Source organism: Excalfactoria chinensis, chromosome 2 (genome assembly GCF_039878825.1).
Source record: "Excalfactoria chinensis isolate bCotChi1 chromosome 2, bCotChi1.hap2, whole genome shotgun sequence".
Classification (NCBI taxonomy): Eukaryota; Metazoa; Chordata; class Aves; order Galliformes; family Phasianidae; genus Excalfactoria; species Excalfactoria chinensis.
Genome location: NC_092826.1, coordinates 127,929,560 through 127,956,459, shown reverse-complemented (window position 1 = coordinate 127,956,459; position 26,900 = coordinate 127,929,560). Strand labels below are relative to the sequence as shown.

At 43.9% G+C, this 26,900-nt stretch overlaps 1 protein-coding gene across 11 annotated transcripts in view; it reads right to left on the bottom strand.

Moving 5' to 3' along the window:
- Nucleotides 1–10,469: 10,469 nt before the first annotated feature.
- Nucleotides 10,470–26,900, bottom strand: part of SVIL (supervillin) — a 133,724-nt gene continuing 117,293 nt past the window's right edge. For all 11 annotated transcript variants that reach the window (XM_072328781.1, XM_072328780.1, XM_072328783.1 and 8 more), the window contains 15 exons: nt 26,083–26,219; nt 25,441–25,588; nt 25,182–25,327; nt 24,214–24,389; nt 23,971–24,115; nt 23,353–23,629; nt 21,430–21,581; nt 20,111–20,216; nt 19,120–19,327; nt 18,340–18,473; nt 17,540–17,695; nt 16,993–17,136; nt 12,826–12,947; nt 11,864–12,019; nt 10,470–11,745 (listed from right to left, as the gene is read on the bottom strand). In XM_072328781.1, coding sequence (XP_072184882.1) covers nt 11,659–11,745; nt 11,864–12,019; nt 12,826–12,947; nt 16,993–17,136; nt 17,540–17,695; nt 18,340–18,473; nt 19,120–19,327; nt 20,111–20,216; nt 21,430–21,581; nt 23,353–23,629; nt 23,971–24,115; nt 24,214–24,389; nt 25,182–25,327; nt 25,441–25,588; nt 26,083–26,219 — 2,294 coding nt within the window. In that variant the 3' untranslated portion in view covers nt 10,470–11,658. The remainder of the gene's footprint in view (nt 11,746–11,863; nt 12,020–12,825; nt 12,948–16,992; nt 17,137–17,539; nt 17,696–18,339; nt 18,474–19,119; nt 19,328–20,110; nt 20,217–21,429; nt 21,582–23,352; nt 23,630–23,970; nt 24,116–24,213; nt 24,390–25,181; nt 25,328–25,440; nt 25,589–26,082; nt 26,220–26,900) is intronic.

Genomic DNA, 26,900 nt, shown 5'->3' with positions numbered 1-26,900 from the left:
GTTGGATATCAGGAAAAACTTCTTTACAGAAAGGGTTGTTAAGCACTGGAATAGGCTTCCCAGGGAGGTGGTTGAGTCACCATCCCTGGATGTGTTTAAAAACCATTTGGATGTGGTGCTCACAAACATGATTTAGTGGTGGGTTGTTAGAGCTAGGTAATATGGTTATGTTGCAGTTGGACTTGATGATATTTAGGGTCTTTTCTAACCTGAGCGATTCTATGATTCTATTCAAGGTGATAATTAAATGGTGTGTACCACAGTGCTGGCCCCCTGAGTACTCAGCAGCGCCTGTTGGCTGCGTGGGGCAGTGCTGCTCATCTCCTCTCCTGGGGGCTGTCCCCAGGGCAGTGTGTCCCAGCCTGGATGGCAGTCACTGCTACTCCCTTCACTTCTGGAAATGTCCCAGCAGAAAATGAAGACTGAAGCAGGAGCATTAACTCCTTGCTTTCCTTGGGGAAAAAAAACAATTCCTTGGTCATATTGTGGCAAGCTGGTTCACATGTGAGATGTTTAACAATACTCAGAACCATTTGCACTTTCATGCAAAATAAATCAATGACTTATTACCTGAGGAACCTTTTGATTATACCTAATGAGCTTCCACTGTATCAGTTTAATAGAAGTGAGACATCATTCCTTAAAGAGATTTCCAGAGTTAAAGATATATCTGGGGACAGAAGAGTATGGGAAAGTGTGCCTTCATCCGAATGTGAGAGCTTGGGCATCCTCATCAACGTGAGTAAGGTGACAGCAATCAGTCAGCTTTCCAAACTGAAATGTCAGTGCTTATTTTCAGGTACAGCACTGTTTCTGCACACAGAAACTTGTTATACACGCTAAGAAATAGGTTAGCTAAGGTTTGGAAGTACAAGGAGCCCAGCTGCAAGTGGAAAAGCAAAGTCTGTAGTAGATGCTGACTCCATTCTGTAGGCCAAATACAAATGAGGGAAGGGTTTTTGTCCCTGGGGAGGGACTTTTTATAAGGGCTTGTGGTGACAGGACAAGGGGTTTTAAACTGGAAGAGGGTGGATTTAGACTAAATATCAGAAAGAAATTCTTCACTGGAACAAGTTGCTCAGTGAGGTTGTGAATGTTACCTCCTTGGAAGCATTCAAGGCCAGGCTGGATGGGGCTGTGAGCAACCTGGTCTAGAGGAGGTGTCCCCACCTATAGCAGGGGTTTGGAACCAGGGGATTTTAAGGGTCTCTTTCAACCCAAACCATCCTACCATTCTCTGAGAAGCAGTGTGACAACTTTGTGCTCAGCTCTCAGATCACCTCCAGCTTCCCCCAGAATGGTTTATTTCTCACTTTACTCTGTATTTATTAAGTGGTTTGCGTGGTGCTGCGCTACAGAAGCTGGAGGCACAGCAGAAAAATCCATTTTCCCCATGCACTGCAGATCAGCAGCGACACAAACACTTTGAAACCCAGCATCACCATGTGGGGCTGTGTCAGACACACGTCTATTTCCTGAGTTACACAAGAAGAGAAAACTTACTGAAATGTTTGCATGTGTATGTTGGGCAGGACAGCCTGAAAGCTCTGCTTAATGACATGAGAGGATTTTAATGTGATTTAAAGCTACTCTGATCTCTAATCGCACCATAAGGAATGTTGAGGGATTTCTTCTCCTTGCCCAGCTCCCACTGAACATTGATGTCAGTAGGAGCGAGCGCACGGAGTCTGCAGAGGTGAGTCTGACATTTTAATGAGCCCAAGTGCAGGATATGCAGCACTGAATATCCCAGCCTCTGTAGATCACAGATTTCAGGGAATGAGAGAGGAAAAGAGAGAGGGAGGAAATAACACCTTTTTTTTTTTTTTGCCTCTTTTATACCAACTGGAGTTGAGACATCAGCAGGTGATAGGATTGGATCCAAGTCTAGAATCTTTCCCTTGAAATGCCTTTAAAAGCCACAACTTGCAAAGGGACTGAATAAAACATGAGCTGAAACACTGTGCCTTGCTCACTTGTGCCGTGAGGAAAAGCAAGTTGTGGAACAGGGGTGAGCCCTTCTCTGGTGGCTGTGGGAGCTGCAGTCCCAGGAATTACAGCTTGGCCACGCCACAACAGACTGACAGATACTTTCTATGCATTGGAAAACTATTTTCTGGCTTTGTTTAACAGTCTCACCACCTTTTTTCCTAACAAAAACATTTGCAGCACTTAAATCACACAGTGCCTGGGCACAGGCTTCTTTTGGAAAATAAATGAAGACTGCAGGGAATGTTTGCACTACATGTGTTAGATGGTCACACTGCAGTACAACTCAGAGCACCTGAAGCTGACTACCTGAGTTGTCTGTATGCTCACGGAACCACAGGTGCCACCCAAAGGGCGACCCAGAGCATCCAAGATAGGTGTTGGAATGCAGAAGATGGGGCTTCACCTTGCCTGCACCAATTCAAGTGGTAGGTGAAGGGCTCTACATCCTCTCATGAGCCACCTTGTAATCAGTATGGTGAAGCAAATCTTCCCTCCCCTCCTATTTCCTTCCCCACCTTGCTGGCCATAGCTCATCTGCCACTGCAGTGTGAGGGTATCTTATACTGACAATACAGCTCTGTAGGATCTTCCTCTCAACAGAGCAGCATATGTGCATCCCACCTCTGCTCCCCTTCATCTCCTCATTTCCCAGAGGGCGATCAACTGCTGTGGGACAGGAGAAATATTTTGCTGTGATCACCCAGATTTGAGTTTCATTTCCAGGAGGAATGCAGTAGGATGAAACCACCTTGCCACTGCTGAGACACTGCCAGTAGTGCAGGTGATAGCAGATTGTAGCCAGCTGCCCCTTGCCATGTCCTCCTGGCTGTACCCAGCAAAGCCCTCCTTCACAGTACAAGCCAACTGCAGGGAGAGTTCCAGGTAATGACAAACTTTCTTTTTACACCTGGAACAGTTCTGTGTATGCCAAGGGGATTTCCACACTACTTTGGGAAACTCTACTATCTCCTTATACCATTCAGAACACTGCGTCCTGAAAACAAAATACATTTTTCCTGCCCATAAATTCACTCCATTAGACCCAATCTTATCCTAAGTGAGCCACCCTTGGTGTTCAGAGCTTCCAAATACTTGTGGAGGTCTATCACATCCTCTTCCCTTACTCATCATTTGGACACGCTGTTTGTGCAGAACTGCCTTCTCTCACAGAGCCGTTCCCTCCCACCCCCGGTTTGTGGTGGTGTTCTCTGAACAATCCCCACTCCACTGCATCACCCTGGGCCAGAGGTGCACAGAAATGCTCCCATCAGCACAGGTGCAGCTCTAACACAGCTCTATGCACATCCCCACCTGCAATGTGACACCTCTGCACGCAGCCCCAGATCACAGCGCCTTGCCTTCTGCACTGCAGCAGGGATGCTAACCAATGTGCCTGCAGCTGGCCGTCTGCTTTCCAGGTTTCCCTGTCCTATAGACTAGCAGCAGTTTGGATTATTTCCCCCCAGATGTGTGAACTTCAATTTCCCCAGGTGCAGTCTTATTTTGTTATTTCCTGCTTCTATTCCCAACCTCTCCAGTTTCCCCCTGTATGGCTGCATCACCCTTCCTTCGCTTTAGCCCATTTGGGCCAAACTAGAGAGAACTTTGAGAGGAGCCAGGATGCACACCCAGGAACTCTGACAGCCACTTCACAAAGAGGTCACCCAGTTCACGATACCCCACCTCTCCAGGCACACTGACACACTGTGTGGTAACAAACACCCCTTCCCCTTGCAGCCCTCCATTACCCGGGCAGAGCTGTCACCCACTGACCCACGTGCTGTTCAGGAAGAAGGTTCCAGGCTCCTCACAAGGTGCACTGATCCTCAGGGGAGATGATCAGGCATTATTCCCAGGTCAGACGCACAAATGAATGTGCTCTGACTTTCAGATGCTGAGTACTTGGTAGTTTCCACCAGCGGTGCTGGCTATCCCACTACCTAAAGGATTGGGCGCCATTTAACTGAGAGCAGCAACGTCCACCGCCTTTGTCATTACTTTTGTGAAGGTGACCAAATTTCAACAGTTTTGGAACTGCCTGCATGCACCCACCATCACACACTGCTTGTGCAGGGGTGTGTGCTCTGATCTGGGGGGCACAGGGCAGGCAGAGGGACAGTGGTACTGCCAGAGAGCACCGTGACTGAAGGGAGATGAAAGTCGGCCCTGGGAGCCTGCGGCCTGCCTTGGGAGAGGGAGCACAGTGCTTTGGCCAGCAAGCTGTTGCACATTTTCCCTCTTCAGAAACAGCCCGGATCGTCTCACACCTCCTGCTCTCCAGGAGGTGACTGGCCTTCCCGAATCCATTTAATCAAACCGGGCTTTAATTTTTAGTTCTTTATGTAGAGTTACTCCTGCTTCATGAGCATTTTCAGCAGCTGCTCACGGCCTTTCATCATTGCAGCTCTCACTTCCCCGGGGCTTTTTCCCACTCAACAACTGAGGCATCGTGTCTGCCGACACGCAGTGCACGTTCTTAATTTCCCCGCCTTGAGCCTTTAGACGACTGTCTCTTTAGCAGGAAATGGCTTACATTTCACTAGACTGCAAATGATGTTGGAAACTAAGTCTGACCTAATCTGGGGAAGGTTCCCAGCACCCAGCTGTCTGACAGGCAGGGCCAGCTCCACGGAGTGTGGTGTGAGCCCAGCCCTGGGGCCTGGACAACGCACAGAGGAGTCACACACTTGAGCCCCCCCGCTCTCCCCTTCCTGCTCCCCCAGCATGTGGGGTACAGTGGACATCAGATGGCCATCATCAGATGGTCAGGAAGATAACCTGGAAAGCAAAGGCTCTGCACCAGACACTAAAGTGTTACTGGATGAAGGCACATTAGTGCTGTCTCCACCAGCTCTGCTTCATCATGAGAGGAGTTGGGGCGGGTGTGCTCTGTGCAGAACACATTAGTGGAGTATCCTGAGTCCTTCTGGGAGAGAAGGAGAATGCTGAGCTCCTGTACAGCTTTAGATAGAGGTGAGGAGCCCTGATGCAATGGCAGGGGTTTGTGGCAGACTTCGCCCTGAGAAAACTTGGGTACCTGCAGACTTCAGCAGTGGGATTGCTCTCTCTTCACTCAGACCTCCATATAGGTGTCATATACGCTGAACTTCTTTACAGTCAGTGGTGAGAGGGAAAAGTCATTTGGGTACAATTCACCTGACTGTCCTGCTTCCTTCTGGAGCATTCAAAATCCTAGAGTCAAGCAGTGGCAGAGAATGGAGCTCTGCTACAGGCTACCTGCTGGCTACAGGTCCAATTCAATACCCCTTCCCAGCCTCAATACGGAGTCATGAGGTGAACTCACATGAAAAGCATCTCTGCCAATCTGAAGGCTGAAAACAGACAAAAGTAAGAGTGGGTAGGCAGTGAAAAGCTGCTTAGAGCTGGTCCCATGCTCTCCCTTAGCTTACCCCTTTCTGGTCAACTCCTCCTCTGTAGGCAAGAGCAAAAGCTGAGGAACTATTTCACCTTTCTGAAGTGCTACAGAAAGCGAGGAAGGCAGACTGAATGAAGCAGTTACCCTGGCCTGAGTCTGTGCTTACCTAGCACCAGGATCAGGGGAAACAGCCCAGGGGCATCCACGCTGGTGGGCTGGGAGCCAGCACAAGCCCCTGATGTCAGTGCAGCACACTGCCCAAGCTAACACAACCTGGGGCATATTAGCTCAGGTGGCAGCAACTGCATCAGTCTTGCCATCATGGCCATGCTGCCACGTCTATGCAGCACCGGGCCACAACTCGCACTGTAACCAGCCCTCTGTGCAGGGGCAGCTCTGGGCTGCTGGTGTTAACAGCATGTAGCTTATAGCCATGAATGGCTTCAGGTTAAATATGCAAGGCCCACCTCTCTCCCACATCTATTTACACAGTAGTAAATCCTATAAGTCATAGTAAGTGAGAGACAAGAAAGTCCAAGCCCGGTTTTGGTCACCCACTTGGATCTAAGTTTCAGGAACAAGCAAACAGCCAATAATCACCCATTCCCAGTGCTCCCACCTCAGACACACACACCCCATCCCCTTTGTCCATTCCCACTGCCACTGATACTCCACATCTCTGCCCTGCCTTACCTCTGCCCTGCCTTATATGAACCCGCTTTCAGCTTTCAGGTTTCTGGGGGCTCCTGTGCTGTGCCTCACTGCCTCCACAGGAGCAGCTGTGGGGCTGATGCTCTGACAGAAGGGGCTGGGCATGGCGGGCTGGGCATCGACTGCACTGCTTGAACTGGGGGCTCTCATTCTGCCTGCATTCTCCTAGTTCTCACATCCTAGACATGTCATAGAATCATTAAGGTTGGAAAAGACCTTAAACTGAGCAATCCCAGCTCCCTCAGCCGCTCTCCTCAGCCTTGTGCTCCAGAGCGCTCACCGTTTTGTCGCCCTTCTCTGGGCACACTCCAGGGCCTCCATGTCTTTCTGGTGGTGAGGGGCCCCAGACCGAACACCCCCCCGCTCCGGCTGCTCAGGGCCGCCCTCCCCGCGTGGCTCCGGACCCCACAGCCGGGGTGGGCGGGGCGGAGGTGCCACCTGCCGGCGGCGAGGCTCCACGGCAGCGGCCCGCGGGTTCCCTGCCGGCTCGCCGTGCCTCGGGCTCGGGGTCCCGGGCCTTTAACGGCTGCTTGCCGTGTGCGTTACGCGCTGCCCGGGGCTGGCAGTTGTGTACACAAGCGGCTTCTGGATAAGGTCAAAGCCTGAGGCTGTTCCTGTTAGTTTTCCTTTGGTGAGTGTGCTGAATGGCCCGGGTTTTGTTCCCGTGCTGTAGCACAGCTTTGCTCCCACAGCATCACGGTCTTTTCTGATCTGGAGAACTTGGGCTGTGGAAACAAGCACTGCGGTGCTGTGTGCTGAGCTACCAGCATGCAGGTTCTGGAATGGAAAAGAACCACCAAAACTGTGCATCAAAATGATCAGGCTTCCATGAAACGGAGGCACAGATCGGAGTTAGAAACAGCATTAGAACTCGTGTAGGCTTTGCTTGGAGAACTCATGTAGGCTTTGCTTCTATAACACCACAGAGTTATAGAATGAAATATTGCCTCCCCCTGTAGGTAAACAGAGCCAGGTCAATGACTTTGCTTTCAGTAAGTCAGAAGCGATTCACGAAGTGCAGGAAGAAGAGTGCAGTCCATGAGGACGGGGCACTTGGAATGCCGTGTTACCATGTACAGGGCAGCGTTAGGTGCAGCGCACAGAGCGGGAGCCGTCCTTCACAGCACTGCCATCCCTGCAAGGCCTCTGTGTGCTCACTGCCTGCATAAAGGCAATTAATAACGACATGAGTAAACAGCCACCAGTTTGCAGAGTAAATATCCAAATTAAAGGGATTAGGTATGAGTGCTGCTATCGCAGCACAAGTGGCTCAGTGATTGCCACTGGAAAGTAACGTGCTCATTAGCACAGCCTGGGAGCGGGGGCTGCAGGGCTGAGTGAACACAACCACTAAGTGAGTGTGAAACAGAGCTGAACAGCTTCGGCTCCAAGTGAATCCACTGGGTATCAGTGAGTTCGGTGGGCAGCGGGGATGTCACAGGCTGCTTCCTTCTCTCTCCCCTTGCTCTCCCAGCAATGCATTTGTCTAGGACTCATCCTTGGCTCATGGACCCAGTGGTTGGTCCCAAGGACAGGTCCTGGAAGAGGAGAGAACAGAAGCGTGGGGTTGTTCAGGTGATGTTTGCGGTCCTGGCGTGGGCAGCCAGGCTGGGTAGCCCTCAGGTCCCCTTCCTTGCTAACTGTGAGAAAAGAAAGTGGATCTGTTCTTGCTACATAAATATTGTGTTTTTTAGCAATGGGAGTTAAGAAATTCATCCTCAGCCTGGTCCTTGCTGTGGAAATAGGTTCCTACTGCAGACTAACAGGTGGCACAGAGCAGGAAAGAGTTACAAAGCTTTACATCAGCTGAAGTCCAGGGTCCTGCTGAGAGCAACTGGCCTCAGGCAGGGCTGCATGTGAACCTCCAGTTGTAGGGCTGTGCTCCATGAGAACTGTGGCTTTAGAAGCAGGACAGGCCATCATCTTCACCCCTTGGCTGCACAAGATCTGGGGGGGAGGAGTGTGAAGATGTAGATACAGAATGGTTTGGCTTCAAGGGATGTTAAAACCCATCCAGCTCTACCCTTGCTGTTAGCAGGGCTGCTGCCCAGCAGATCAGGCTGCCCAGAGCCCTTCCAACCTGTCTTTGAGCACCTCCAGGGATGGAGCATCCACAGCTTCTCTAGGCAGCCTGTTGTATGTCTGCATGGCTGCACTGATGGCCCAAGGCAAAGCCACCCAGCGGCAGGAAGGATGATGATACACACAGTGCGTGGGGCTCTCCCTTTTGCAGAGGGGCATGAAGGAGGGCTGTCCTCACACAGGCAGGGCTGCCAGCTCCAGGCTGAGGGAATGCTGCCACTTGGCTGCACGCTCCCACAGGTTCCACACAAACAAACTGCACAGAATGAACGGCATGGAGCTGATTGAGGGAAGGGTCAGGTAGGAGGTAGGGAGAAGTTCTTCAGCAGAGGGTGGTGGGCACGACCCCGAGTGCCAGAGGTCAAGAAATGAGTGGACAGTGCTCTCAGACAACTGGATTGGATTTTGGGTGGAGCTGTTTATAGCCAGGAGCTGGACTCAGTGATCCTCATGAGTCACTTCCAACTTGGGATATTCTATGATTCTGTGGAGCAAAACCAGCATCAACCTCACAGGGCATGTAAATATGGGAACAGAGGAGGGAAAAACAGCCTGTCATTGAAGCACTGTACTCCAAGCTCCTTTATCTTCATATTTTATCTCAAAGGGAAGGTTAAAAATGGTCATGTACCCATGGCAGCATCTTGGACTCATAGGATCAACCACACAGCTCTCGAATGGTAAAGATCAGTAGTTCTTTTGCCCCTCCTCTTCTGGCTGAGTACTATGGGCTACAGTTTTTTCCATTTTATTAGCTGCTTTTTGATACTAATAAGTCAAATGTCCATCCCATTTCACTGCTAACAAACCCGTACACGTGCAGGAATGTTTGTGTAATCAAAGAAAATATTGTTAAGTGTCAGGACTGAGGAGTTTTAAACCATAGGAGATAAGACTGAATCCTGGCTCGAGGCCTGGAAGCTGTGAGCCAGACAGATGGAAAATGCAGAAGGTCGTGTTCAAGGTACTGTTCTTTTCCAAGCACAGAGTGCCAGGTGCTTGGCCTTTCAACTCACCCTAGACATTGTGCTTTTGGGAGCTTATCTGAAGCAAGCAAATAGCATTAAGCAAATAAGCAAACAAACAGACTCCCTTCCTCCCCCCACACTCAGACTAGCCCTATTTCAGCTCTATTTCCTATGCAGGGCTGTAAAAACAATTGAAGATGTTAATGGCCCTTTCCAATTTCTAGCCATAAATAGCATCCCTGCAGTGGAGAGGAATGCTAGCAAAAAGTTAAAGAGTAACTCCACCGTCCTGTCCGAGGCCTCATACTGACTTACTTTCCATTGTCAGCTTTGCATTTCAGGAAGGCAATGTTGATAAATAACAGGAATATTAAGGACAATACAAACGTTTTCATTCTTTCCACACCTTCGAGTTGCTTTTGAAGCTTTACTATATGAAGTCAGGAACAAAGCATTTCAGGAAGCTGGTTCTGTCCCTGTTCCAGAAGGTGTGCTGTAAGATACCCATAGTGTAAGCACTGTGGGAACTCCAAAAGCTGACACCACTGCATGACATTTCTCTGCCTGCAGGTCTCTGTTCCTGCTTGCCTCCTCTTTTAGCTGAGCTTCTAAAGGCTTCAGAGGTGGATGTTGCCCTTCAGCGGCACTTGGAGGGCTGGTAGTGTTTTCAAAAACCAAAAGCAAACGATGCTGCCCTGACAGAGGGAAGAACAAGGTCAATCATGCTATGCAAATCAGCTATTAGAGAAAATCAAAACAGAGGAACCTGCCAGCCCCACAGCATAGGCAGAACATGAATAAACAAAACTTGATTCCTGCTAGATTTTATCACTGGGGAAGGTGAGAGGAAAATACATAAGTGCAAAAATACTTAGATAATGCCATGAATGCAGCAGTGACTTTGGAAACAAAGCAGCTTGAACAATAATCTTGTTGCTATAAAGTCCTGACTGTTCAAGCTAAGCGTGCATCCCCTCCAGAAGACAAGACATAGCTGAGGATGTCTGAGGATCTGACAGACATTTAAATGCTATGTGGGAAGGACCCTGGCTCTGAATATCATTGCTCTCCTATTATTAGGTTTGTGGTTTTTAGTTCTTGACAGAAGCCATCATAAAAAAGTCCAACCAGTTCTGAAAATTCACCTGTAATTTCTCACAGCAGCTGAACACAACTCGTGTATCTCAAGACTTTTGTCACAGAAATGCCAGGTGCTTGTAAAACGTCTCAAACTGTAACCATTTCCCCCCAGTTACTCTATTCAGTATCCTAAGTAGCCGAATAAGTGATTTTGACCCCAGAGCTTATGGAAAGAATGGACACAATGCCACACTCTTTTTCAGTTCAAGTTTTACTCCCAATTGCACAAAGATTGAAAAGGTTTTCAGAGGTCGAAAGTCAGTATAATAATTTTGGTTTCATGTAAAAAACCGCAACCAGAAGGATACAGGAATGGTGTGATGGTTCCAACATGCAGCATGGAAGTGTCATACAACCTAATTTTATCTTATACAATGTTTTATTTGTCTACATTCTCTGCTTCTCCGATGGTAACTGTACAACACCTGCAGATCCGTAAGGTTAAAATATTTTGGTAAGATACCACATTATGGAAGAGTCCAATGAATCTGTACAGTTTACAGTACAAAACAGTGACAAGTCAGAGCATTGCTAAGAGTTTATTCGGAAGCTTTTACTTTCAGTTCTTATATCACAAAAGACATGTTTAATGTTTACAGCAAGTATTAGAAACTGAGATGTTTTAATTTCTACTATTATAAAAGTAACAGAGGAGACCATTCTAAGCCATCTTCAAAATGCAGACCAATCGTTTGGTTTTATTTTGTATATAAACTGTACACAAAAAACAAGGCACTATACATTTTTGGATATTAAAGTATAAAGGTTGATTCGCATAGTTTCTCAAGAAATCCATGCTATAAATACAAACGCTTTGTTCAGTTTAGCACCTGAAGCAGCACTGAGAACAATTCATTGCCTATTGCAAAGAGAAACTTTTCAGAATGCGCAGGAGATACATACTGGTGGTATAGCTAATTCAGTACAAGCAACTGCCATCCAGCTACTGTTCTGTAGTTCTGACGTTAAAAGTCTTGAAAGTGAATATATATTGCATTGTTAAATACATACTTGTTCTATGTGTTTATATAAATATAAATTCTTTGTAATCCACAAACTAACAAAATAACACTTTACAAAGAGAACTTCTTCAAAAACAAAAATGGCAAGTATTGGAGATAGCCAAAGGACAGCTACAGCAGTAGCTCAAGAAACTACTGTTTAAGTGCATAGGAGAGCTGAGCTTAAACGTTACCTTCAAAGTCAGAACTGAATCCCATTTCCAAAGAGTTCTCTTGGCCTTTTATAATATTACACACCTCCAGATAGGTAGTCACTAATAACTTCAGATTATTTCTATTTGTTTTGTAAATGTGGAGCACGGTTTTGCTAAAGGGTATAGAAAGTGAAAACGGACATCCCTTTGGTGCTCAGTCCAATAGATGCAGCTTAAAAAAGTCCTTTTGCCTTCTTCAGATTAACCTGCTTCCAAGATGGCAGTGCGTTGTACTCTTCTCTTGTCATCTCTAATGCAACCTGCGTTGAAAACAAGAAGATACACCACCAGTAAGGCATGTAGCAAAACTGTCAAATGACTTAAGAGCAAGGTTGGACAGATACGCACAGAGTACCAGTGTACCCATTCTCTCCTTACCTCAAAGTCCTCATCTGAAAGATAAATTTCGAGCTTCAGAGGATCAACTCCCTCAGGCAAAGGCCTGGCTAAGAGATCAGCTAGGGGATACACAGTTTTACACAGCTTGGCCAGCACATCTTCTACAAGGATTATCTGATTAGAAACGTCAGCATCCTGTGGGGTGAGAAGGAAAACACTTTAAGTTCAGGATCGCAGTGCTGAAACCATCATCTGCTTGTGTTGTTCTGAGGACAGCATGGGATCAACCTGTGTTGCCTGGCCCTCAAAGCACAGAGCGGTACCTGTAGGTCCACACACTGCCTACCAGCCTTTGCCTACAACTATTTCACAGCCACATGAATGTCTGCACTTTGCAGAAGGGATTCCTGTACTTGAAGAATTTCAACATAAGGTCAACTTCTGTGCTTAGTCATGAATCCAGCAGTTTCCTCTATGGATCACTGCAGAAGACTTACAAAGAAGCAAATGTGATTTGCCTTGAGATCGCCCTTCACTGAAGGCTTTCAAAACAGTTGTATAATTCAGCCATGACATTGCTTCCCAGGTGGGGAAGTTCATGCTGGAGCTCTCTGTGGGGTATGTTGCTCCCCACCTCCTTCTGCTTGGAGGACTGACCAGAGCTGAAGGTTGCTGCCTGTTTCCCAAAGTTGAAACAGTTCTGCTAAATGCTAGCAACCGTCTCTATGAGATGATTCAGACAGCACTTCACTCCAGCCCTGTTTTTAACAAAAAACACTATGAGAAGTTACATAAAAAACAACTGGGAATGCCTCAGATAGCCACACTCCCAGTCAAAATCTGGCTATACTGTTTTTTGTTTCCTGTGCAGACTCTTAAACCACACTTTAATAGGCTCACTCTCGGAGTTTTGGGGCTTGACATCACAAAACAGCAACATTACTGGCAACACGAGACAATTACTAGCAATAGGTAACAGCGCGCACTGTGAAAGTATTTACCATCTCTGTGATCTCTGCAATGTCTTCCCTGTGTTCCCAACTTGGGAACATATTAGTGAAGGTCAGAGGCTCCAGGCCGGCATGAATGAGATAGGACTTTGGGGGCTTCTTGACATTTTTTCCTAAAAACAGTCAAAACACAAAAAAGGGAAATTAAAAGCGGGACCACACTTTCTGCTATCATCTGTTTAAAAGAACTACCCTGTAGGTAGGTTTTAAGTAATTTCAGGCATTAGGAATACATTTCTTTTAAACATGGTTGTGGCATCTTCTAACGTGGGGTTGCTGAGGGCTTTTTTGTTTGGAGTTTTGACATGTGCTTTTTATTGTACCTGACCACAAAGATTAAAGTGTGTACACTGACAAAACTTTACAGTTACTTCCTAAGTCGGTGTACATCTTATCTTACAAAACAAAAGAAGTGAGAATAGCGTAACCAGAATGCGATCATCTGAAATCAGCCAAATTCAGGTCAATAAAACCTCCTCATATGCCCAGTAAAAGTGTCCTTCCAGCAGCAGGTAGCACTGAAGCTTGAAGGGCTATAAGAGAATGTGTAAACTGTCCTTAACTTGAGATCCTGACGTTTGACACACTCATTTTGTCACAACAAATTCAAAAGAACAGGATCTGGAAGTTAAAAGAAGCACTGCAATAGCTAGGTGACAAATTCTGCTGATGTTTAAACTTCTATAAAACACATGGGTGAACACGGTAATATATATATGGCAGTAAGCCCTGTCTAGGAGTGATGCCATGTAAGAGAAAGGGTTGAACAGCTGAGTAAAGGCCCCATTGCTGGAATGAATTTATAACACAAAGATTCTAAAAGAACCAATAAACAAAAGATGCCCTTGGAAAGAGGCAGGCAGGCAGTCGGGGCTGGGAGGAGCTATCATTCTGAAAAATATTGCATCTTCACTTTAGTTGGATTAAAACAAATCACTCTAATCAGATTGTTCTTCCAGACAGGAGATGGAAAAGGTGAACATGTTGCCAAGTCCAGAATCAGGAGAAACGAACAGAGCAGGATCAAACCACCTCGCTTCTGAAAGCTGTACCTTCTTGCAAAATTTTATATGTAACTCCAGAGCTTCTTTAACAAATTAGGATTTACTCAAGAAAATATAAATCTGCTACAGACGACTTTGCTTAGTCTCCACCATATGGTCTTCATTTGTGTGGGAAGATCTAGAAGAACGTGGCTACCTACCCGCTGCTAGGGAGCACCCCACAGCACTGATGCAACACCTATGTTGAATGCAAATGGAGAGCATGGCTGGACATCGTTGTTCCAGGAAGCTTGCAAAATGTCAACATTACAGGTCTGGCTTAACATCAGGAATTGGGAGCAAGCCGATAGAGAGAGCATGTTGGCATGAAGTTGAACAGTAGAGTTAAAAGCTCTATGGAGCACTCAAACAAACGTATTAGAATGCAAATGCTTTAACTACACAATTTAGACGGGAGGCTTATTATCTGAATACTTGATGTTAAGTCCTCTCTTCCACATGTTTGCACTGTGGTTTATTTGTTCACTCTACCATGAATGATTCAACAAGTACTTACAAATTCAACAGGTACTTTAAAACACTGTGTTCAAAAAAATATGCCAATTTGCTGTGGTTGTATTGATCCAGCCTCAGTAATTCAGTTAGGAGACAAAATGAGAGCAGCATTTGATGATGGGCCAGTGTAGGAATAACCATCTGGTAAGAATGGTTAAGAATTCCTGTAAGCAGATAAACGATTTCACTGCATGAACTGCTCTGGTCACAAGCTCAGTCAGTCACTGATGGTCAGACCGGTTTTTCTTCTCTCTCCCGGCTGTCTGCAGTTCAGTACTCCAGACTACTGACTTCATGGATGAAACCACTGAAAATATTTTCATGACGTTCTGACGAATTAAATCAAAGTTTATGCACAAGGAGAACTGACAGGTACATTCAAGGGATATTCAGAAGAGGTAATCAATCTTTTTCATACCATCGTGTGGTTAAACATCGCGAGCCAGGAAAGAGGGGAGCAAGAGGGAAATAGAAGATGAAAGAAATGGAAAAAGAAAAACAGAAGAGTCTGTTCATGCTTCTGATCACTGAATCTATATAATGATCAGAATATTTCCTATGTTTTATGTCTTGGTTTTTAATCTCACCCCCTTGATAAGTAATGACACACAAGACCTAGTCAGCCCTGGTAAATTTTGAACTGGTTGACAGAACAGCCCAATGCCAGATCATGGAAGTGATGGGCCAGCCAAGAAGGTCCCATTCTACAATTCCAGGATCTCAACTTCAGCACGGAAATAGTACAAGCAGTATTGATCGTTAAGGGTAGTAAAGGTGCACTGTACCCATCCAACCAAAGGGGAAAAAGCTCTTATTGCTGCAAAGCTATAGTCAGGGGCTAAAAGGCTAGCAGCCAGCAAAACACCTATGATATGTATGCTATTCTTCAGACCCACGAGGAGTCACTGAAGAGCTTTTACCTGTGCAAACTGAGAAGCAGCAAACTTTACCCCCTTTTCCCATCATCTAACTCAGTGACGTTCAAGAAATCTAGAAAAGTATCCAAACCTCAACATATGTATCAGGTTCCATTTTTCGCTGGGGCCAGAAAACATGATTTTTATTACCACAAGATTACAGCACTGCATAAGGAACACAGCCTGGGGGGATCTTATTTCCATCCCTCTCACTGCCCACTGAGCAACTCTGGGCAATTCACTGTATGGGCTCTGTTCCTCTATGCTGACGTTCACTTCTGCTGGGAAGCACACTGTATGAAATGGTCTCAGAGGTGCATGCAATTATTCATTCTGACTGGCAAAAAAACCCCAACAACCTGGGGGTATGTAGTGGGAGAAGGAAGTGGCCGGCCTCTTTAGGAATTCAGCAGTCCCTACTAAAGACTTTTCCATCTACTGCCTTGACTGTAGCACCCTGTTCCTAAACATATGCTGTTGTTTGGCAGGGCAGTGACAGGGACACCAGGATATAAACTACACAGAGCAGTCAGAACAGTAACACAGTCTCAGAAAGGTCACATTTCAGTGTCTCTAACACTGGTTTTCAGCTGTGTCCTACCAGGTGTTACCAGCTCCCCTCAGGGACACCAGGCAACTGAATAGAAACATAGCAATTGCTTCTGTTCCTATTGTGCCTGCAGATTGGGAAGGAGACTGGTTTTATCCTTATAAGGATGGAATTCAACATAGATGTTGCTCTTCAAACATACAAATGCCCATGGGAGAATATAACAGTTGTCACCAGTTCCATCACAAGTTGTAAAGATTATTTGCTACAGACAAAAATAAATAAATCAGTGTCAGTATGAGATTGACCTTTCCTTGCATGAGGATGTAGTCTGCACCAGTTAGTAACCTGGCTAACTGGTTTCAGTGGGAATTGCTCTGAGCTGAACAAACATGGCTGTTACCATGTCTTCTTCTCCCTCCACCTTTCTTTATTCATCTTCTGTTGGAAGATGCAAGGTCTGTTTCCAGTCTCACATAACCTTAGATGAAAAGAGATGAAAGCACTACAATGTTTCAAAGAAACTCTACTAGTGCAGAAATGAATCTGGCCAGATGACTCTACATGACCGTCAATTACAGCTTGAATCACTGCATGCTGAGCAGCAGTAACTTTGCCTTGTAGAAACGAGTCTAGGAAACTACCAAGCAAAAGCCGCAGCTTTGTGTTCCAGCTTTTTCAATAGCCATCTGTTTCCATGTGAGACTTGTTCTTGATCTTCACTCTTTCCATCTCCCCCAATAAATCAAAACCCGGTTATATCAGCAAAAAGTACTTTCATTCAGTCTTTTGACACACATAAGCTTATGAAATCTGAGAGGAACTAGAGAGAAAGCAAGTTTAAGAGGATCTGTTCTCAGAATTCCCTCTTAGAAACTTGATTTCTGAAATATGTTCCCACAGTGAGAACACAGGGGGGAAAAAGCCCTTTTCTCTGAGAAATGGGTCACCAGAGAAATGTGGCAACTTGGGAATAAAGGTATTACTGGGTAAATTATTTCCTAATAAAAGGTGGAGAATGTATCTTCAAATATATTAATGTTTAGCAGGGGAGCACCTGACTGAGCAGCCCCCTAGCCTGGGACAGCAAAGCATGACACATGCAGAACAGCCCGGCACAGCCATCTGTTACCTTTGCAGTACTGGAGCACTGTCTCCATGGCGCATTTCCTGTCTGTAGCCCACCTGATTCGAGCTGATCCAGCAATTTTGTTTTCCACAGGCCACCAGCCTTGCCACAGGTACACTTCATGGTGATTGTCAACAAGGAACAGAGCTATGCAGACAAAAACAAAGCAAACCCACCATTACCACTCATTAGTTCTTGGTATTCCCTGAACAACATCAGCTTTACATGCTTGTCAGCATCAGAACAGGATCATTTCGAAGCTTACCAATCCCTTTCATTATTCATCCAGCTGAACCTCAGCTGAACTCTGATTTTCTGATATAAACAAGGTATTTTTATAGCAAGCTTCTGGGATACAAATATATTTAACCGATTCTCAACATATTCATCATAGAGAAATTACTCTTATTGTTTAATGCTGTATAAACATCACATACACACATTTTTCTGCTATAAATCAAGTTAGAAGTGATTAGGGTAACTGAATTGCTGCCCAAGGCATGATACAGTTATCTATTTTCCAGTTGCAGAAGTATATTAAAGCAGATACCTGGCTGTGGGGCAGTGTAAAGATCCTCTTGCAAGAAGGGCATAGAATTGATGACAGCAGGGTCTCTTGAAGGGTAAACGAACTCAGTGGCTGAGAATTCTCCTGAAGAACTACTGAGGCTGAACAGGCGGGGGGTAAAATTAAACTTTCCCGGATCTTGAAAGAATAAAAACAACAACAAAAGATTTTCAGTAGGAAATGATGGAGACAAATGTATTATATAAATGAATAAAATCAATATTTAGAGTGGCTGTAAATGCTCTGTTTTTGCAAAAATCAAGAAAGACAAGCCAGATGTCTTGGGGGACTGGCAGCAGCTGTGAGGAACTTGAGCTAAAAGGCTGGCTGCCATCAGTTTGAATGTGACCCTGGCTAGTTACTGTCTGTCGTTTCATAACTGGCTGCTTCACAGCTTAAGTGAAGCAAGCCCTTCTCAAAGCCTACTCTGTAAATCAATTCCCCTGCTACCTTTGCTGGCAGTTTGAAACCAAAGACTGGACAAGAATGTGTGCAGAACAGCTCCCTAATCCCTTCAGAACAGGAGTAAAACGTATTGGTAACACCATTAGCTGTTGCTCCATGTTGCATAAGCACAGAGGTGCTGCAGAAGGGGGAAAGAAGAAAATGAAACACTTGTTTTCCAGCACTTTCCTTCTAGAAAAGTAATGCTTATCTTGGTAGAGGCTGGGATTTTTTTTCTTAGCAACTCATTGAAGAGAAGAATTTCTTCAAAACCTGTACGATAAATCTGACAATACTATAGTAAACTGGAAGTGCAAAACTCAGGAATGCAGGTCTACCTTGCAACATGCAATCATAGGCCTTTCGATCTCGTCTTCCTAATGCATCCCAGAATCCCAAAGGCTCTGACCCTTCATCACATTCATGTATTGTCACCTTGCTGCTGCTGTGCAGCCCTGCTTCCAGCGGACATCTGCAAAATACAAACGGAGTGAATCCAACTTTTCCCTGCCCCAATTACCACCACACAAACTTGCTCACTCAGGTTTTACTAGAACCCCAAACTGCCTTATAGACTTGTTGCATATTGTGTCATCATGATCTTCTGGAAAATGATGACAAAAGTTATTGGTCAACAACACACAGAATTTCAGCAGTCATTCTCATAGCATCACATACCCAAGGAGGAGGAGAAGATGCTCACGGGAACTCACTGTTCGAGTTTGTAAATACTGCTGTCCCCTCCTTGAATGCTTTCTTAAATTCACTTCCAATCAGTTACTCACAAGGCACACCTTCCCCTCGGTTCTAATCCTATCAACTGGGATTTAGTTTGCTACTCAAATATGGAGATTCTCCCTCCACACAGAAAGAGTTTTTTTGCAACTATAATTAGTACAATAAGATGAATAAGTGCATTTGACCTGAAGTGATCACAGAACACGTTTTCCCCACTCCAGTGAATCAGTTACCTGCCATTCCTCCTCCTCATCAAGCATGCACACACCGCAATTGTACTCAGGACAGCTTTATTTATTTCAATGGTTATACGAGGCAGACTATTTTAAGTAAATCGGTACTCTGTATAAACATCTCCAAAAGGTAGGTCAGACACTCACTGTTCTTTTATTTTATTGGCTGCTGTTCTTCCTACGTCCTTGGTGTGAGATTGTGCTTTGCATCCATGCCAAAGGTAGATAAGAGCTTTATTTATATTGAGGACAATCATGGATGTCCGGGAACGCAGGCTGCTGCAGTGACATGCTACTTCAAGTAAGTTTCCTTCGTTGGGAACTTCTCCACGCACGCAATATAGTCTCCAGTCACCTGGAGCAGTCAAGAACAGCGCAGCAGTATTAGACAGTCACACAGAATTGAAAATTCAAGACCTCTGCTCTGGAACAGCTGTTTTCATACTAGATGAATGTCACATATTGTGCTCCTCTATTGTTACGGAATTAAATAAGCATCAGGTTTGGCTAACGTTACTTGAGAAACTGCTGCAGAAAAAAGTGCCTTATGAAACCTTGCTATGAGAGAGACTTCAAGAGTCACATCTGCTCTGTTAAGAGAAGAAGAGCCAAGCTTCTGTTCCTCTTTTCCTCACAGGAACAAAAAGGGAAACAAACTGAATAGTCTTTCTATTCAGTGTCTCTTTTTCTGTGCACCTTAGGCACAGCAGGTTGCCTTCAGAAGTGAACTGGAACAATTCCAAGTTACATCAAGGAATATGTTGTAAAGTGCAATGAATGGGTAACAAAAGCTTAATTTTGTATTAGTCACAGGAGATCTGCTCATAAAAATGCTCTTTTTCCTAGACTATGTAGAAAAGAATATTTTAATGCAAAGAGGCACTTTGCTTAATTAAAAACCAACTAGAACAATTTATGCGTGCATCAATACAATGAAGTAGGCTTGCTCTTGGCTGAGAAAATTCACTCTAAGCTCAGGGAAGATATAAAGTACATTGACAGCAAAGCAGTCTCATGGTTAATATTGCTTCCATAGCTCTTTTCTACAGAGCATGGTAGTTGAGACTGAACTCAAAGTCCTTCACAGTAGGTTAAGAAAAGACTGTGGGGCAGAAACTCGCAACGAACAGTAATTTACTTTGTGCATTTTCTTCTTCCTCTTCCCTTCTTCCAGCATGCACAATCATCCCTCCTTGGAAGCACTGCAGGAAGCATGGCGGCTCTTTCCCTTGAAGCACTTGTACCTGGAAATTGGAAAGCATCACTATCCATTAAAAAAAAGAAAAGAAGCAACTATATAGACTGGGGAGAACTATTGCCTGTGGTTTATTAATAATTATATAGTTACGGCCACCCACAAAGGTGGCTTTCCTTGCACTTTGCTGACTACCACTGAAATTACCATATGCATCAACATGCAATGATTTAATATGTAGGTCACGTATGAAAAAGAAACCTCTATCTAAAATCCAACAATCAAGAGTTCCAGAGGATAAAAAAAACACAAAACAAATAAACTTTAATTTATATTAGCTTAATTTAATTATTAGTTTAATTTTAATTGTTTACAAGACTGGGCCATCTTGCCCGATATTCTTTGAAACTGTTTGAGAAATACAGTAGAACTCAGGTAGGCTTAAAATTTGCTGTAAAACTGGCTTGTGTGACAACATGCACATTCTTTGTTAAGTTCTGATTATGAAACTGAGATAGCAGACTGTTAAATCAGCTAGGTTGTACAGCATCCCACATGCTGGGTCAAGTGGTGTTTGCAAATCTTGTCTGTGAACTCATGGCTTAATAGTCATGTTTACACTGCTGCTCAAGATTTAATTACAGCTTTATCAAGGCACGGAGATTAACTTCAAATCTCCAAATTTTGTGTGCTCTTACCAGCAATGCTGAACTCAGCCTAACAACAAAATCTATACTCTTTTAAATTAGCTGGATGTAGAGTTGCTAGAATTTTTGCAAAATAAGGCAATCTCTTCCATAATGACAGAGTAAACAAACTGAAAATTTAATTTCAGATGTATTTTCATGTTTTAGCCTTGCAGAAAATGCTTCAGGCAGAGTTCAACAAGACAGCGCTTCTCCTGCTCCCAGTGCTGAGAATACACTCTGTTATCTAGATACATGGAAAGGGAAGGCATGAATTTCTTTTGCTGTGCTTCACTTATCTCTAGGAGGGAGGAGAAAAGACGTCTTTCCTCAGCCATTCTCAGAAATACAGTCTTTGTAAGTGAGAGTGGGAAATAAAAATCCATAAAGAAAGCTGATGCGTCTCTAGAAGCTGGACTAAAGTCAAAAGTAATTTTGAAGGCTAGCTAATTTCGCCTGCAAGGTTATCATTACAGAAAGAGAGGAGGCAAAAAAGATCATCCATGCTTTCTGCCAGTGACTTTGTGGGCTGGTAGCTCTTGCCAGGACTCCTACCTAGATCTGTAGGAAGCTCACCTGTGCTCCTCTCTCCTCATCAAGTTCCACTGTCATCAGTGCCGATGTCCCTTTCTCACTCACTGTGGAGTGCCTTCCTTGCCAAAAGAAATACACGCATTTCTCTTTTCCAACAGCTCTTACTTGTTGCTCTCCTTTTTGTCTGCTTCCAACTGCAAAACAGAAAGCACATGCTGAAGAAAGTACACTGGCTACAGGTTTAAGCAGCACGTGGTTTAATCTCATCTGCCAGCTCAGCACTATCCTGGCCAGAACAGGAAAGATGAAACAACCAATTGGAGGAACATCAGGCCACCAAGACAGCATGCTCTTATGCAAAGCTAGTATTGCCTCATTGGGTGGATGTGAGCCTAAATGCAGAGATACTTATGTAAGCCAAAAAGAGAGAGCATATAGAAAGAAGTAGTAGTATCTGGAGCAAAATCACTAACAATCACTTGAGCAAATTAGCATGTGAAATGGTACGTCCCATCAAGTTACCAGAAGAGTGTTTTATGGCTCATATTCCACATTACACACTGTTCTTTGGCAGCAAAAGAGCTGGCTGCTGAGCAATACTGGAAATAGCAACAGTTGAGAAAGCTACAGGCATAAAAGAAAAATCTTCCCTGGTAAAGGAAAACTACAGAACAAAAGAAACTAAAGAAATATCTTGTAGTCATAAAAGAGACTATTTGGTAAGCTTTGAAAAATGATGTTTAGAGTCAGTGAAGTGAACAATAAAACCAGTTATGGAATATTTTACTCTTACTGGTGAATACTGGATAACAGATAAAATTAACTGAGGATTTTCAAAACCAAGAGCTTTCAACCAGATTCCTAAAAATGTGCTGACCAGAATCCAAGTGAAATAGTTCAGACAGAGTGTCCTGCTTTTATTTTTTTAAATAGAGAATATTCAAGCTACTAGTCATTTCTAAAATGTATGGTTTCACTCTTAACTGTGCATTCGATCCATAAAAGTACTGTCTTCTACAGAAAAATGTATTCTTGTTTGGAGTGATGGAATATATTTTCAGCACTATGGATTAAGAGACTGTTTACAGTTCAGTATTAGTGTTATCCACTTCCCCCACAGCTTACAAACTTTTGTATTTTTCTTGGATTCACCAGTATCAGAACTCTATCATCCTGAAAAAGACCTTCCTACATTTTTTGGCTAAAAGCCTGAGGCTGTACAGCTGTTTTACTGCTTTCAACTAGCTTTGATACTTTTCTTCTCAGAGCAACCATTTTTTAGATTATTTCTATTTTACTGATCACAGACGCCACTTCTTATTTTAGTGCCAGAAGGGAGAGTTCCAATGAGCACACTGAGCAGATTCTCAGCATTTACCTGCTGCTGTCAGGCACCTTGTCAGAGCACAGTCAAAACTGTTTGAGACTGAAAACCACAGCAAAAAGGACAGTAAGGGCCCTGAATTGGCAAGGACTTTTCCTGTCATTGTTACTGTTCTCCATTACCCAACAAAGGCTTTCCTGGTTGCTAAGCCTATCTCTCTTGTATCCAGATGCCTAGTTACTTTGGTGTTAAGCTGTGGGCACAATTCATAGAATCATAGAATCACAAGGTTGGAAAGGACCTACAAGATCATCTAGTCCAACATTCCTCCCTTTACCATACCAACAGAAAACCACTAAACCATATCTCCTAGCTCCCTGAATTAATGAGCTGTCTTGTGAATGTGTACAACACCACTGTTGGGTAAAAGCAGAGAGGGACAGTATCACATTTGAGGTATGAAAAGTAAATATTGTTTTTGTGTTGTTTTTTCTTACTACTTCAAGGCCTAGGAAGACTAAATTAGCATTTCTAACCTTTACACATACATCCATTCTATGTCTGGATCTCAGCACTAACAGGAACTGTTTTATCTGCACTTATCCACATTTCAGCAGGATGAAATGGAGTTGTTCACTAACCTGTAGTGCTCACCATGTACTTCCACTTCACCACGTATGTGTCTCCCTCATGGAACTGTCCTATGCTTTGTTTAGGCAGTCTGCTATAATCAAACTCCAGGATGTGCCAGACATCCACAGATGCAGTGATAATTTCAAACTGCCTCCCATCTTCTCCTTCTACAAGTCCATAGCCCCGGCCAATATTCATTCCATCCAGAACTGTGCCTACAGCAGTTTGGGGCACAGGTACCATTAGCATGACATCATATGGTTTAGTATCAGATTTGGATTCTTCCTGTGAGAAAACACAAAACACATTTCTTTGAGCACAGCCTTTCCCCCCTTCCCATACCACACAGCTCCACTTGAATATTTTGACTCCTGCATATTTCATTACTTTCTGTCTTGTCATCACCTGATGCCTTGTCAAAGCCACCTTGTCAGTCTTCACTGACTTGCTTAGCACAAATAAAAAACACTTCTGTGGCTTCACAGTACAGGTGGTGATGTTCTGACCCTCAGGTCAAAGCCCGCAAGATAAAGAAAGTGCTTTGCATCCTTAAGAACAAGTTGCCCTGACTTCCATCCCAGCTAGGTCATCTAGTTTGAAATACCTAGCATGCTTATTAAATGCACCTTCTGGTGAAGGGATTCACTAGAATTCTTCTCATTGAGTTTCTTCAGCTCTGTCCAATCAAGGAATTTTTCTTTGAACAGTATGGTCTCATTATGTTCTGTGAGCCTGCCAAACACAGCCCAATCTGGACGTCCTTGTCCCTTTCTGTACAAGGCAATATAAGAAAAAGAATCAAATTTAACACTGAAAGATGGGAAAGAAACCAATGTTTCTGAAGTAAGACTAAACTTGAATTCTGGTACCTGGGTATGAGGGGATTGCATTCTCCTGGGTCCAGGGGATTTATGTCACAATTTGAGTAGTCGAAGGTGCCATTCCACAAGTGTTTTGCCAGCTGGAATGCCACTTTTCTTTGTGCTAAAGTAACTTCCTTTCCATGCCACACATACACTTCACTGCCAAAATCAAATACGAGCACCTGAAAAACAAATAAAAAAAAACAAACCCAAAAAATCATTTCAGTAACACGCCATCAGGTGAGGTAATGCCCTGATCCTCCAGTTTCCTGGTGCCACAAGCAGACGGTGTGTTTAACTCAAGCTCCTCCAAATTTCAGAGTAGCTACAGTAATAGATATAGCTGGTACTACAATGAAAGTAAGGCCAGGGTGGTGGTATGCACCACAGCAGTTAGAAACTGAGAATGACTGCAAGTATTGGGGATGCTATGAGGTGCATCTTTAGGTGGTAGCTAAGTTGCTAGCACACCAGAGAGTTGTGGCTATGCAAGAACTGACTGTATTCTATGACCAAATGTCATCTGACTACAGCAACTTCTCCTGAGGTTTACACCTCTACTTTTCCTGCAACAGGGGAATGCTGACAGAACACACAGCCTGGGTAACTGGCTCAGAAAATAGGCAGCAACGTCATCACATTCAATAAAATGCATCTTGTCTTTATTTTTGGACATCCGCTCTAATTTGTACTTAGATGAATGCTACCTAAGTGCTACTTGTTTTGTACTTTATGACTCCAGAGTGAAAGGAGCTACTGTTGACAAAAAGATTAACATTTCCTAGAACAGTATTTCACTTTAAAGATATGATCAAATTTTTGAAGACCTGAAGCACGCTCTAGATAACAATATATTCAGAAGCTCTTCCCAAACACAGAGGAGCCCATTTCCAGCACACATCTCCATGAGCATTTGCAGTCATATCAGCTGTCTGTTCCTGCACTTACCACAGGAGCAGTAAGTGGCACAATACCTCTTTTGGTTGTAACAGGGTACATTTTGGCATCTTTCCCCAGTAGTCATCTTCAGGAATGAGTTTATCCTCTACAAGACGGTAAATGCAATTAGTTTCTATTATGGCAGCTTCATACATTTCATCCTCTTCAGGTCTTCCAGCAGCTTAAGGAAAGGATTGTCCAAAATAATAATTATTTTTTTTTTGTAGAGAGAACCAGCTACCAATTATTTTACTGTGACAAAACATGAGATAATGTAAATGTGAGAATGCTTACACTGGTAATTTCCTTGGCCACCAAGGAGTTTCCAGAAGTCTTTGGCTGCATGGGTATGGGTGTTTATTCCTTCTTCTATAGTCTGTATATAAGAAGCTCTACAGCCAAGTTCCCTCTTTGTCTGAATCAAGGTTGCAAGTTCTGAAGCCTAAGAGATTAACAATTATCTGGACAGGGTTGCATGAGTCTTAGGCATACTTATGCATGTGGCATTAAGAGAGAAGGCAGAACTAGATATTTGGTTGCACCAAATAAGAGATACACCAAATAAACAGATACTAGAGAAAAAGTTACAGAAATACATTCATTCCTTCATTCACCTTAAAACGAGGCTTGATCTTAACAAGGATAGGAACAAAAAGGACATCCTGCAATTCAGACTATTTTTTGTTTGCGTGCAAATCCATTTCCTGAGGACATCCTCTTTTCTCTCACAGCTTTGCAACCTACACATGTCTATGTCAGCTTTCATTCAGTACACAGTGCTAAAACATATTTACAGGAAACTTGCATATCTACCTGTTGCTGACTCTCAGCTGCATACAACTTTACAAGACAAGTGGCACCAAGGCTCAGTTACATCAAAGGTTTATGCTGTGACAGTTCTAAAAATAAACAATAAAAAAATGAACTAGTACTAACCTTTGCTTTCTCTATGACATTTGCAAACTCTCCTACCCACAAGAAACAGAGATGTGGAGTTAACAATAGGAAACAGTCTCCACTGTTCAGTGATGAGGCCCTTGGTTCAACTAATCTTGTTTGAACATGTCTTCTTCCTAAAGATAAACCAAAGCTAATTATATACCCATGAATACCACCATCAAATGCCAAGATCTAATCATTTTGAATGAAAGATAAACAATCACAGCACAGCTAGGAAAATACGTGGAAAAAGTCTGCTAAATAAGAATGAAAGAATATAATGGTGAAAGTAGAATTTACCCTCGGAAGCAAAACTTGTTGTCTCCTATCAACTGATATTTCTATTATTTCCCATTCTTGCTTTAACAACTTTATGTCCTTCTGGAAAGAAATCAATTAAGTAAATGGCAGAGAAACAGCCAAATTCTAGGATCACTTATATGCACTCAAGATGGCGTTGCACAGCCTGTAGTCAGTAAAACGTTTTAAGAGATTTTGCTGAAGTAGCTATTATTTTGAAGAATCAGATACATTACTGTGCACAGAATCATAGAATGGACTGGGTTGAAAAGGACCACAATGATCATGGAGTTTCAGCCCCCTGTTGTGAGGCTGCCCAGAACCACATCCAGCAAAGGGGCATCCACAGCCTCCTTGGGCAACCTGTTCCAGTGCATCACCACCCTCTGTATGAAAAACTTCCTCCTAATATCTAACCTAAACCTGTCTTAGCTTAAAACCACTCCTCCTTGTTCTGTCACTAGCAAACCATGAAAAGTCATTCCAGGAAAAACAGTCCATCCTTCAAATCCATT